At 42.0% G+C, this 13,812-nt stretch overlaps 1 protein-coding gene across 9 annotated transcripts in view; it reads right to left on the bottom strand.

Moving 5' to 3' along the window:
- RBFOX1 (RNA binding fox-1 homolog 1) overlaps nucleotides 1-13,812 on the bottom strand; it is a 380,384-nt gene that overhangs the window by 125,323 nt on the left and 241,249 nt on the right. For all 9 annotated transcript variants that reach the window (XR_004055484.1, XR_004055485.1, XM_010353868.2 and 6 more), the window contains exons 3-4: nucleotides 8,296-8,439; nucleotides 234-287 (exon numbers count right to left, since the gene is read on the bottom strand). Coding sequence is in view for 7 of the 9 variants with exons in the window: in XM_010353868.2 (XP_010352170.1) it covers nucleotides 234-287; nucleotides 8,296-8,439 (198 nt within the window). In the remaining 2 variants the exon portion in view is untranslated. The remainder of the gene's footprint in view (nucleotides 1-233; nucleotides 288-8,295; nucleotides 8,440-13,812) is intronic.

The following is a 13,812-nucleotide window of genomic DNA, read 5'->3' as shown; positions in this document are numbered from 1 at the left end:
AAATAAATAAATATATATATATATAAAACAGCAATTTAAAATTATTCCCCTTATACATTTTAAACTGAACCCGATGTCTTTCCCACCATTTTGAAAACGGAAGGTGGTCTCTAAAGGAACTCCCGCTGAAGTGTATTTTCACAATGAGCTGATTAAGACAGTGCAGTTGTTTCCCCTTACAACAAATATTTAAAAATAAACTAAACAATTCTAAAGTGAATTAAGTTGCTTACCTTTGAGCCTCGCTCATTAAAAATAATTTCAACATCTAAGATTTTACCAAATTGCTGCAAAGAAATAGAAATATCTTATAAGCAAGAGGAGAAATGCAGTAGACATTATTAGGTACAGTAGTAATTGTTTCCGACACCAATTTTTTCTCTTAATATCAAGGATATACATTTTATGTTTTATGGCTCATGTGCTTGAAACAAGAGAAAATAAAACCATCCATATTTTCTCCTTATGATGGAACACAGCAACAGGGCTTGGTACAAAATACTAAGAGGTGAATTCTATATTTCTTTTTCTTTTCTTTTTCTTTTTTTTTCCTGTGTGCATGTCTGCGTTCCCAGGCACTGAGCAGCAAAGATTTAAAAGTCGCTAGTATATATATACACAATGACCCTTCTGGTCTATCCCACCAAACACTGGGAAAAACACCCTTGATGAAATGCGATTTTGATAATCAATGTCCAGTGAGAATCTGATGTGACTGGTTTTGGCTCCCAGCTCACATAAAATTTAGGAGCAGCTCTATCATATGAAAAAGAAAGTATGAACACAAAAGCCAACTTCACTATCCAGGCACCATGATCATGATGGCATCAGCAGTTGTAATCAGTGCTTGGGCTGAAATTCTCTCAAGATAATTCTCTATAGTGTTAAACAGATTTTAGACAACTAGCATGACTAGGCTGTATGAAAAGTCCAGAAACAGAGACTCAGATTATAAATAGAGACAAATAAAATGCAGACACGTGGTTAAGTTTAAATTTCAGATTTTTCAGGATATGTCACACGCAATATTTGGGACTTACTTACACTTAATATCTGTGGTTTATTTGAACTTCAAATTCAATGACTGCGTCTTACATATTTTTTAAATTGGTAAAATCTGGAGTTTCTAGTGAGAAATGCACATCAAGCAATTCTTGATTCGCATTTCAAAATGGGGAGTATGGGCCCTAGAACTACGGGCATCAGATCATCCAAAATCCTTTCCTCCAACCTTGGAAGTTTTTCAGTTTTCTGAGATCACACGAAGTAGAGTGGGCATTTCTTGAGTATAATAGCCTAACCTGCGTACGAGCAGGCAAGAGAGAGGGTGATGTAAAATCATGTACCGTGGCCCAAGGAAAAATAAAATGAGAATTTTATCTCCATGCAGACTGAGAGCAAATGCCCTTTGAGTGATTAAAAAACAGGGCAACATAAAGATTTCCATCCTCTTTTTTTTGTTTTGTTTTGCGCTTTCCTATCATTCCATTCACTTCTGCGTTCTGGATTTTAATTGCATCCTTTAGGACCCTCAGAGGTTCTGTATTCCATCTCTCCCCTGAGTGGAGAGCATTACACGTACTTCTGTGTAGCAGAGGACAGAGTGACTGGGGTGAGGGGTGGGGCAGGATGAAAAAGGAACAAGCAAAAAGACCACACGAGAAGCAGGGGAGGTGTGCCTGACCAATGTGTTCCAGTCAGAGTATCCAGAGACGCAGAGAGTGAATGTCAAGAGGGTCCTACTAACTTTCAAAAAACAAACTATTTAGAACATACAGATGCTATCCTCTGGAATGTACAAAGAAATCCACCCTCCCCGAAACAGCAGAAATAAATGTGTATGCCACTGGAATACAGACAGTTTAGTCTTGAAATAAAAATAGTTCTGACTATGGAAAAAAGTAACCAAAAGTTTGTAATTCTGTACCATAGAAATGTGCCCATGCCTCAGGATCCATACACTATCCAGCCAGGGGAATCATAGACGTGCATATTTCTAGTTGTGAAACAACTACTAGTACTTCTGCTCAGAGAAGCAAAGGATAGGAAGAAACCAAGGAGAAAATAGAAGAGAATGCAGAAACGGGTCACATTGCTTGCACACACAATAGAAATGCCAACAAACATGCAGCTAACTCATCCTGCAATTTGTGGACTTAGATCTTTTGGTCAAGAGAATTCCTTTACAGAGCATTTTCAGTGTCCTAGTTTTAGGCAGAGAAAAATCACTGGAAATAGAAGAAAACTTTCAGATGGGGGAAATGAAGGATTTGCCGTTCAAATGTGAACTGAATTTCATAGTAAAGAAACCTCCAGTTTTGTGAACTCCTCAAGCAGTAATTTTGATACAAACACCCTAGAATATTCAGTCTATACAGACGCTATCATATTTATTTCAGGCATAAGAGCCTAGAAGCACATATATTTACAGAAAGAGAAGCTTGACAAGGACTTCTTCCAAAACCACGATGCAACTGTCATCTATGGAACATTCTCTAGGCAGTCAACCCAAAAACATTTCCTTTAAAATAAGATCTGATTGAGACAGAACCAATCAAACAGCACTCTTAGCATGTGTCATTCCCTAAATGAAACAATGACATCAACTGCCCTGAAATGGTCTCAAAGTTTGCTTCTGTGGCAGTTGCTGTTAGGTTGACGGTTCTCAAAGCCAGTGAAACAAGCCCGAAGAAGAATGCTGATGTAAGCCCCATTTCCAAGACAGTTGTGTACTATATTTATAGTATCAACAGTTTAATTGGGAAGTTTGCTACTAATGATGTAAACACAGCTGGCACATTTTCAATTTAAATAGACACAACTCATTCGCAGACATAACTAGCATTTGTTTGCTCAACAGCAATGTTCAGCTGCATTCAACAACGCCTCAAATCCACACAAGGTGTCTCAATAGCTGTATCAAGAACAGGATCCAGGCAAGGCACGGTGGCTAACACCTGTAATCCCAGTACTTTGGGAGGCTGAGGCGGGCAGAACATGAGGTCGGGAGTTCAAGACCAGCCTGGCCAACATGGTGAAACTCTGTGTCTACTAAAAATATAAAAATTAGCCAGGCACGCTGGCAGGAGCCTGGTATCCCAGCTACTCGGGAGGCTGAGGCAGAAGAATCACTTGAACCTGGGAGGTGGAGGTGGCAGTGAACCGAGAATGTGCCAATGCGCTTTAGCCTGGGCGACAGAGTGAGACTCCGTCTCAAAAAACAAAACAAGATCTAGAAGTTTACAGGCACACACTTGGGCAAATATGTACCAAGCATTTTTAGATGTTCTCAGATCAAACAATATTTCTCTGAAAAATTGTGAAGGATGTTCAATGGATACAGCATAAAACATAAAGGTTAGTTCAAAGATTGTGCATAGAGGCCAAGGAAAGGCATCATCCCAGTTTTTCTTAGTGTCAGCTTCGTGTTCAGAATGCAGAAGTAGAAGGTACCATGCCCTGTCCCACCATAATGGCTTCACTCCTCATTACATCATGGTAGACGGAACTTTGCATTAACATCGTAAGTACAGGCAAGCCCGTCTCATTACTAAAAAGTGATCTTGCAATCTTCCTTTGCATGTGCTGAAAGTCATGTGATCTGCTTTTTGTGGCAATAAAGAGAAGTTCAGTGGACTATTTTCCTGTCCAGAGGGCCTATATTTTGTTTTCTTGTGTTTTTTGAATTTATTGCTGTAGAAACTGGGTCTCCCTATGTTGCCCAGGCTGGTCTCAAATTCTCTAACTCATGCAATCCTTCCATCTCGGCCTCCAAAGTCTTGGGATTATGCCTAGCCAAGAGGGTCTGTATTTTGACTCCTAAAGTAAGGCTGAGGAATCAACAAGGGTGTTGTGTAAATTTGAGAACTGCAGTCACTGAGCAATTGTTTGACCATTCCGTGATGGCATCCAGAACATCCATCCATCTGTTGTAGCAGAGGTCTGGATATATCACAATCCACTTCTCTCACTTCAAACCCAGAATGTTTAAATTTTAAATATTAAGTTAAACATTCTATTCAGGGCACAATATATTGCAATTAATTTGTTACAAATCCATATACTCCTCTCTTGAGATCATCAAACATTTATCTTTAAAGACAATGCATGCTCATGCATGATACCTAACATGAAGACAAAGCTCCAGGAAAAAGGAGCCACATATAAAACTAACATCCCTTCCAATGAACCATTTAATATCAATGCCACTGTACAGAACAGCTCCATTCACTTGGACCTCAACTGGTATTTTTTAAAGACTGTGGCTTCTGCTTTGTATGTTGTAGCCATATAACATCTTGCCCAAGGAATGTTCAATCTCAAATGAAAAAAAAAAATAAGATGAGCTAGAAGATCTAATGCCAAACATGGGAACAAATGCTTCCATTGAGTAGAAAATGAAGAATATGAAGCACAAGGTGAAAAAGGTAATCAGAATCCCAATCTTCATGAAGAAGTGCTAAAGATACAAATTAAAAATAAAATGAGTCACCTGCAGTAACCATTAGGCATGCAATGGTTGCAGATGGCATGGTCGAATTATGAACGGTTACAGACGTTGTAATGACCACTGCCAAGTTTTAGGCAGTTTGAAGAAGGGGGTTGCCTTTTTGTCTTGTTTTGCTTTTGACTTTAAAATCCCATGCCTGTATTTAACAAGAGACAAAAGTGGGGGGGGGGGGGGAAGCACAAAGATCTTTGTGACTGTTTTTCTCTGTAATTATCCTCACTGTAACCCCTGTCAAAGTGGAAACACAAAGACAGGATAGAGGACCAAAAGGAAAGACGTCTCATGTCCAAATGATGTGAGAAGTACCTAACTGGAATTAAACTGTAGTTTCTTGGAGTAACTATGACCTGAAAGAGGAAACCCTCCTAAATTCCCTAAACTCCATGCAGGGAGCCAATGAGAATGTTTATAGATGCTTCACAATGTGATTCCTGCCGCTAAATGTATCCTATAACAAGAATGGCTCTGTGACCACCAACGTTAGGCAGGAAAGAACAGATTTTTAGTGCATAAAACTGCATTTCTTTTTTTTTTTTTTTTTTTTTTTTTTTTTTTTTTTTTTTTTTTTTTTTTTTTTTTTTGAGACGGAGTCTCGCTCTGTCGCCCAGGCTGGAGTGCAGTGGCCGGATCTCAGCTCACTGCAAGCTCCGCCTCCCGGGTTCACGCCATTCTCCTGCCTCAGCCTCCCGAGTAGCTGGGACTACAGGCGCCCGCCAGGTCGCCCGGCTAGTTTTTTGTATTTTTAGTAGAGACGGGGTTTCACCATGTTAGCCAGGATGGTCTCGATCTCCTGACCTCGTGATCCGCCCGTCTCGGCCTCCCAAAGTGCTGGGATTACAGGCTTGAGCCACCGCGCCCGGCCATAAAACTGCATTTCTTTACAATGGTGGTTGTAAACTAAGGAGGCTTAAGAGTCATTACAACGGAGTCTGTGAATCTGTACGTTCTTGGTACTTTTATAGACAAAGTTAACAGAAAAAATAAAGCTTTCAAAAAATCTTTCAGAAAAAATAATACTTTCAAAGAATGGACACAGATGCTACTTGTGATGAACAAGGTTAAGTTTGTGCTACTGAATGCATGGCGCATTCTCTTAATTGATAGGCATTAAGTGTATCTATCATCTTGCCAAATTGACATCTTGTCAGTTGCTTGAAAATCTTGACTTTGAAGTGGTGGCGCACGCATGTAGTCCCAGCTAGTCAGGAAGCTGAGGAACGAGAATCACTTGAACCCAGGAGAAAGACTGCAATGAGCCGAGATCATGCCACTTCACTCCAGTCTGGGCAACAGAGTAAGACTTCGTCACAATAAAAGGGGGGTGCTGGATGGGTGCAGTGGCTCACATCTCACTCTGTAATCCCAGCACATTGGGAGGCCAAGGTGGGAGGGTTGCTTGAGGCCAGGAATTTGTGACCAGCCTGGACAACAAAGTGAGACCCCATCTCTATTAAAAAAAAAAAAAACAAACTTAAAAATTAGCCAAGCATGGTGGCTTGTGTCTGTAGTCTCAGCTACTTGGGAGGTTGAGGTGGGAGGATCCCTTGAGCCCCAGAGTTTGCAGTGAGCGTGATCACACCACTGCACTCTAGCCTAGGTAACAGAGTGAGAACTACCGGGCCGGGCACGGTGGCTCACTCCTGGAATCCCAGCACTTTGGGAGCCTGAGGTGGGTGGATCACGAGGTCAGGAGATCGAGACCATCCTGGCTAACATGGTGAAACCCCGTCTCCACTAAAAATACAAAAAAACGAGCCGAGCATGGTGGCGGGCACCTGTAGTCCCAGCTACTCGGGAGGCTGAGGCAGGAGAATGGAGAGAACCCAGGAGGCGGAGCTTGCAGTGAGCCGAGATCGTACCACTGTACTCCAGCCTGGGCAACAGAGTGAGACTCCGTCTCAAAAAATAAATAAAAATAAAAATAAACAAATAAATAAAACAAGAGTCCTGAAACTAGTACATTTGGATCAAGGTTTGATGACAAGTAGTACAATTTTTTGGCAAGATCTTGCTCCTTGCCGTCTACCCTAACTCTATAAGACTAGAGAGACTAAGAATCCCTTCTCTGATTCCTGTGAATATTTTGAATACCTTTGTGATTTAGCATTGTAGCCTGCAGTAACTTTCCTGATAACTAAGAAAACCATGGGGGGAAAGCCCCCTTAGGGGTGGAACTTGGGGTGAGCTGCAATGAGTGACACCATGAAAGAGTGTCAAGACGCTCATTAAGGGAACTGAATTCAAAGCCAACATCACAGTGACACTTGATGAGAAAAAACAGACTGCATAGCAAGACGTCTCCTAACCTGACATGGCAAAGAGAATATAACTCCTCTTACCGCCCATCATTCAAACATGGTCTTACTGCCTCACACACACTTAACCTCAACTCTCACTTTGAATGCTCTGCACTTTTCAAAGTCATCTTTGACCTGAAAGTGCCCGAGGGTATCTCTGTTCTGCAGGAGTTGGAGGGGCTCAACTCAAGGTTATTACCAAATGAGAGAGATAAAAGTGCAAGAGCTGACCTTTTCCTCTGAAATGTCAGCATTCAAAGCTGGGTATCTTAAATATTAGGATGCCTGTTCTGCTTTTGTGTCAGATGCATACTTGATAAGCATCATGTGTGTGTAAGAAGTAAAAGGTGCAAGCTAATTCCCAACACAGTGCCTTTGAGTAGCGAACCAGAGCCTTCCATTTTATATGGAGAACAACACCAGCGTGGCTCAGAATGGGCATCTTCCTGTTCCTTTTGTGATATTTGCATCCATTTATAAACTCTTAGAGGAGGAGTCTCTGAGCAGCCCACCTTTGCTCTAAGTCAAATGTTAAGGATGTAATTCTTTTCACTGAATCCACAGGCACCTGCTATCATTGCTGGGATGCCATGGGCAAATTGGCTACATTCACAAACATGAAAGATATCCAAGCCCTGTCATAGCCTTGTCCTTTGGTTGAACGGAGGTCAAAGAAATGGCAAACTCATGGCTTCCCAAAGTGGACAGTGAAGATAACTTTGAGAAAAAAATAATCAGGGGCAAGATGATCTATAAAAAAGCAATGCTATTATTATCTCCTGGGCTAGTGGTGACTTGTGGCCTTCTCTGTGTTTCATCATGGTGCCTGGGCATGGCTACCCTTTATGGCATATAGCACCACAGCAAGTGCCTCTGAATCCCTGTCACTGATTTCAGAAGAATGTAGACTTTAGGAATCAACATGCACTTAGAAACTGGTAGCTCGTTTGGTGTTGGTGGTAGTGGTTTTGCTTTGTTTGCTAAAATCAGCTTTATGCAGAATTAGTTGTTCTCTGTTGCTGCATCTGAAATCTAAATGCACAGTGCCTGGGAAAGACTAGGGAATGCAGGAATACACTATGAGTCACCCTCTGGATAATCTGACAACTGCAAAAGAAAGCAAAACCAAGAGGACTCGAGGTGTACTTTTGCTACAGTATGATGTCCTGGGCCATTGGGTTTAAGACCATCAATAGGCTTCTTTCAACAGTGGGTCATCGAGGAATTTTTTTTCCATTTGCCCTTCAAGTTACTTCTTAGAAGAAAACCACTTGGCAAAGTAGATACATGGTGAGCATATGTACAGAAATACATGCTAAAACCATAAAGAGATCCTAGCCACAATATACCCAAAAACTAGGCTCTAAAATGTTTCTCCCCATGCAAACATCTAACCTTAGTATTGTAAATACCCCCAAACTTACACGAGACAGGGAGGTCTCTGGAAACCCCAGAGTGGGCACTGCTGAGAAGAAAGGTGGTACTTACACCAAACATTTGTCTGAGGTCCGGATCCCGGAACCTGAAGGGGATATTGGAGACATGCAGCCGCTTGGGCTGAGACTTGTTTTCTGTGTTTTCGGAAGGTTGTGTCTGGGGCTGGCCATCCGTCGGTGCTGCATCGTCTGTCTGCTAAAAGAACAAGAAGAAATCGGAGCGGTTGAGTGGACCACAATGCTCTGTTCCAATGCGCTTTTGCTTGCCCTGAGTGGCAGGAAAAGATCAGAACTAAGGAATCTGAGAAGGGAAGAAGATGCTGAGGCATGCATGCATATTCATTCAACAAGTGTTTTCTGAGCATCCACTGAGTACTCATCATGAATCTGGGATTGGGCAGTGGGCAAAGTAGACAAAAATCCCTGCCCTCGGGGAGCATCATTCCAGACAATAAATCCATAAATAGAGTGTTGGCAGACAGAGAAAAGCACTATAGGCTAGAAAAAGCAAAGGAAGGGGACTTGGAGCTGCTGGGGTTGGGAGGTGGGGAGAGGGAACCTCATCAAGAAGGGGGTAATAATCATTAAAGGCAGGAGACTGTGTATTTCTTAACTGATGCTGTTCAGAATCTGAAGATATGCCTACATAATTGTTCAGGTAATTGTGCAGATAAAATATAATTAAATGTAAAAAATTTGAAAAGACTAGTTGGCATTCTGGAGTTCAAATAACCAGTTGATGGACTTATTCTTTTGAGGCTCTAATTGTACAAACTTGTGCTGTCCACTACAGTTGACCACATGTGACAATTTACATTTAACTGAATTAAAATAATATATTTAACTTCGTTTGCATTAGCTGCATTTCAAGTGCTCAAGAGCCACATGTAGTTAGTACTTCCAGGGTGAGTAATGCAAATACAGAATGTTTCCATCTCTGCAGAAAGTTCTGGTGTGCTGTTTGCCTAGACCGTGTAACATTATTAGCATAACTCATTGTTTCACCACCCTCTGCCTTCCAAATAAGGCTGTATAACATGATGTTACATTGACACCCATATATAGGCAGGAACTAGGGGAAAAGTCACAGTCACATTAGGTATCATTATAGCCACTGCCATACTCTCAGTTCTAGAGTTTTAACATTTCAAACATTTAACGTATGATACTTTCTCTGCAATTAGCATGTGTTGCCTCTAGGTGACAGTAAATGCCATCCACATCAGACACCAACTTTGAAACTATGATAGAAAGCTTATGCAGAAGCCTATCAAATTTATGAGTGAGGAATCATCCTCACCTTTTTATAAGCAATCTAGAAGTACATAATTGGGACAAAACTATCAATGTAGGCAGCCAGGTGAAAAATAATAACAACTTAGAGGAGAGAATCCTACAAAGTGAAATACAAAACAATCACTCAGATAACACGGGCATAATTAGCAAGTTTCTCAACAGCCCTGGTATTTACTGGAAGGTTTCACTTGCATTTTCCTTCCTAACACACCCTGAATTGCATTTTGAAGTAAAGACCTCCCATTGGCTCGCAAACCATTCTTCCAAGCTGCTCTGGTATCAAAAGCCCTACCAGTTGACTTCTTCAACTTTTAAGGGCAAAGTCATGTATTTAGACAATGTATTTAGTCATTTTGCCTATACTGTTGGATTGAATACAAAGCAGTACGATGGTCATTTTCTTAACTGGAAAATAAAGCATATGAGTTCATACCTTTTAAGGCTTTGTGAATGAATAATGTATGCTAACTTGGCCAAGTTCGTGGTATATATTCAATAAATGAAAAGTAACGAACTGTTTCGAGTAATGGTAATTTTTTTAAATACCAAAAAGAGAAATAAACCTCCTTTGAGAAACAGGAAAGGTTGTCATTTGCTTATTTTTACAGTGTTTACACATCTTTATTGAGCAACTGCTTTGTGTTAGACACATAAATCAGCCCTCCAAGTCACATGCAATTCCAACTCTAGTGAATGACACCAATAGAGAAAGACAGTCATAAATAGACTCATTTTGTCATTGTTTTTTGTTGTTTTCTTGGAGCTGGGTCTTGGTCTGTCACTCAGGCTGGAGTGCCGTGGCACAATCATGGCTCACTGCAGCCTTGAAACCCTAGGCTCAAACAGTCTTCCCACATCAGCCTTCCAAGTAGCTAGGACTACAGGCATGCGCCACCACAACAAGCTAATTTTTATTTGCAGAGACAGGGTCTCACTATGTTGCCCAGGCTGGTCTTGAACCTCTGGCCTCAAGTGATCCTCGTGCCTCGGCCTCCCAAAGCACTGAGACTACAAACATGAGCCGCCATCCCCAGCCAATACAGACTGGTAAATGTTGGGATAAGAGGCAATCACAAAGGGCTGAGTAACCTTAAATCAGGGTCATATAACACTGCTGGAGGTTCAGCAAGGCTTGCCAATTCTGGAGGTTAAATTTTAAGTGGGAGATATCTAACAGAAGAGGTGAAAAGGACTGAGGCTGTACCGAGAGAGGGCAGCGTATGTGCAGAGATGTCAAATGATGTCTTGGATTCAGACAGTACGTGTGGCTCCAGTACCACTGGTCAGATGAGGCAGGTATGAAGGGAAGGCAGGAGTTGAGGTTTCAAAGATAGTCAAGGGGCTAGATCAAAGGACACTGTGCGAAGCAAGAGTCTGAGCTTCATCCTAAGAGCAATAAAGAGCCACCTAAGGATCACAGCAGGAGGGTGGTACGACCACCTTGTGACACAAATGATAAATGTCTGTTTAATGGTTGGCTGACTCACTGACCAAAAGTACATGAATAAACAAATTAATGAAGAAGTGTACAATCAACGTCACCACCTTCATGTGATAGTTGAAAAACAACATTGTAACACTGAAACCCAAACAGAGCAGAATGTGGGTTTTCTCCACTGAGAATATGAGGTTTGGTGCCATGTCCATGACACAGAAATGAGCTTGAATCATGCAACTGTCCCTTTTCAGAGGGTAAGGGGTTTTAACTCTCTACACCCGGACTCGGAGTTTACAGATGCTGTAGCTGAAACCTCAAGCTTTCAGTCCATTTTTTTTTCCATCCTGTTAGAAGTTTCTGTTTCAATGCAAAAATAAAATGAGCTCCTTCTTATCCTGAGAAGGAAACGTAGATTTGGATTTGTGTACAACTGCTGGATGTTTCAGCTTAATGAACCTAATTAGGAATTACAGAGATTATGATTAAACATATTAAATGATTAATAGCATTGTGCCACTCATGTGAAAATTAAAATTAATCATCTCTAGTCAAACAGCACTTTGGAGAAATCTTTGCATTGTTTCCTTTGATAAAAACATACAATGCTCAATTAATCATTTTATAGTATATGCTTATATACAAATGCCTATAAATTGTTATAGAGAAATACCTGTGTATTAAAAAGAATCCTTAAAGCATGCAAAATTAAAATAAAAAAAAAAAGCCAAAAGTGTTTCAGGTCATTGTGGGTGTATGGAAAGGGAAAAAGAGGAGTGTTAGGAACTAGAGGTTGAGGAGTGAAGAAAATAACAGAAAAAGGAAATCTCTTTCAGCCTGCATGCCTTCTATGTGGTGGGATGCAGCACAATGAACCACGGTTTTGGAATCACGCAGACCATCTCTGTTATTTGCTAATCTTAGGCAGGTCACTTTTCTTCTCTGACCCTCAGTTTACTTTTCCATCAAAGGATATTAATGGGGTAATGGGGCCAGGTGCAGTGGCTCATGCCTGTAATCCCAGCACTTTGTGAGGCTAAGGTGGGCAGATAATTTGAGACCAGTCTGCAAAATAGTGAGACCCTGTCTCCACTAAATAAATTTTTTTTAAAAAGCTGATTATGGCCACGTGCCTGTCATCCCAGCTAGTTGGGAGACTGAGGTGGGAGATGGCTGGAGCCCAGGAGATCAAGGTTGCAGTGACAGAAAGTCACACCACTGCACTCCAACCTGGGCAATGGAGCAAGACTCTGCCTCTAAAACAAAAACAAAAACAAAAAAGACACTAACGGTACTAAGCTCACAGGATCGTGGGAAGGACCAAATGCAGCGGGAGATGACAGAGCAGCTACCACAGAGCCTAACGTACGTTGGGGTTAGTGATGGTCACCAACCCCTCCACTGAGCGTGATCTGTTTTTCTTCCCCCTTTTCTGGGACCTTCCAGGGAAAACATACTTAGAACAAGCCTGAGTTTTATGTCTCTGTATTTGTTTTCTGAAAGATGACCACAAAGCTGGTGGCTTAAAGACACTGGACTTCATTCTCCTGTAGTTGTACAGACCAAAAATCGAAAATCAAGGTGCCAGGAGGGCCACACTCCCTCTAAAAGATCTAGGGGCGGAATCATGCCTTGCCTCATTTAGCTTTTGGTGGCTTCAGGCATTCCTTGACTTGGGTTTGCATCCTTTCATCCTCTGCTTCCATCTTCACAGGCCCTATTCCCTCTACATGGCTGAAACTCCAATTTCCCTCTTCCCTTTTCTTCTTAAAAAGATACTAGGGTCGGGCGTGGTGGCTTAAGCGTATAATCCCAGCACTTTGGGAGGCCGAGGTGGGCAGATCACAAGGTCAGGAGTTCGAGACCAGCCTGACCAACACGGTGAAACCCCGTCTCTACTAAAAATACAAAAATTAGCCAGGTGTGGTGGCACACGCCTATAATCCCAGCTACTCAGGAGGATGAGGCAGGAGAATTGCTTGAACCCAGGAGGCAGAGGTTGCAATGAGCTGAGATTGTACCATGGCACTCCAGCCTGGGTGACAGAGCGAGACTCTGTCTCAAAAAAGGATATTAGTTGTTGAGCCCACTCTAAATCCAGGATGATTTTGTCTTGATCCTTACTTACATCTGCAAAGATCTCCTTCCCCTCCCCCACCCCTGCCAAATAGGATCATGTTTATGGAAGTTATGACAAGTACATAGTTTTTGGAGGTCACCATTCCCTCTACTACATCTCTCCACCAAGCATGTAAATCAAAGGTGCATGGAGTACAAACAAGCAGCTGTCACCCAGGAGGAAATGCGTCTTCCACCACTTCAGGTAGCATGAAGTTCTCACCATGAGTGGCCTCAAAGCAGATCTAGGAGAAGGAGGAATGAATGTTCCTGCCAGGCTGTCATCTCTCAGTAGGAGTTGTGATGGTTAACGTTGAGTGTCAACTTGATTGGATTGAAGGATGCAAAGTATTGGTCCTGGGTGTGTCTGTGAGGGTATTGCCAAAGGAGACAAACATTCAAGTCACTGCAACGGTCGACCCACCCTCAATCTGGGTGGTCACTATCTGATCACCTGCCAGCATGCCTAGGATAGAAGTAGGCAGAGGAACGTGCAAAGAGTAGGCTGGCTGAGTCTTCCAGCCTACAGTTCTCCCCTATGCTGGATGCTTCCTGCCCTTGAACGTGGGACTCCAAGTCCTTCAGCTTTTGGACTCTTGGACCTTCGACCACAGACTGAAGGCTGTACTGTTGGCTTCCCTACTTTTGAGGTTTTGGGACCCAGCCTGACTTCCTTGCTCCTCAGCTTACAGATGACCTATTGTGGGACTTCACTTTGTG

This window comes from Rhinopithecus roxellana, chromosome 20, assembly GCF_007565055.1.
Source record: "Rhinopithecus roxellana isolate Shanxi Qingling chromosome 20, ASM756505v1, whole genome shotgun sequence".
Taxonomy (NCBI): Eukaryota; Metazoa; Chordata; class Mammalia; order Primates; family Cercopithecidae; genus Rhinopithecus; species Rhinopithecus roxellana.
The sequence above is the reverse complement of the archived record's forward strand: the minus strand, read 5'-3'. Positions and strand labels throughout refer to the sequence as shown.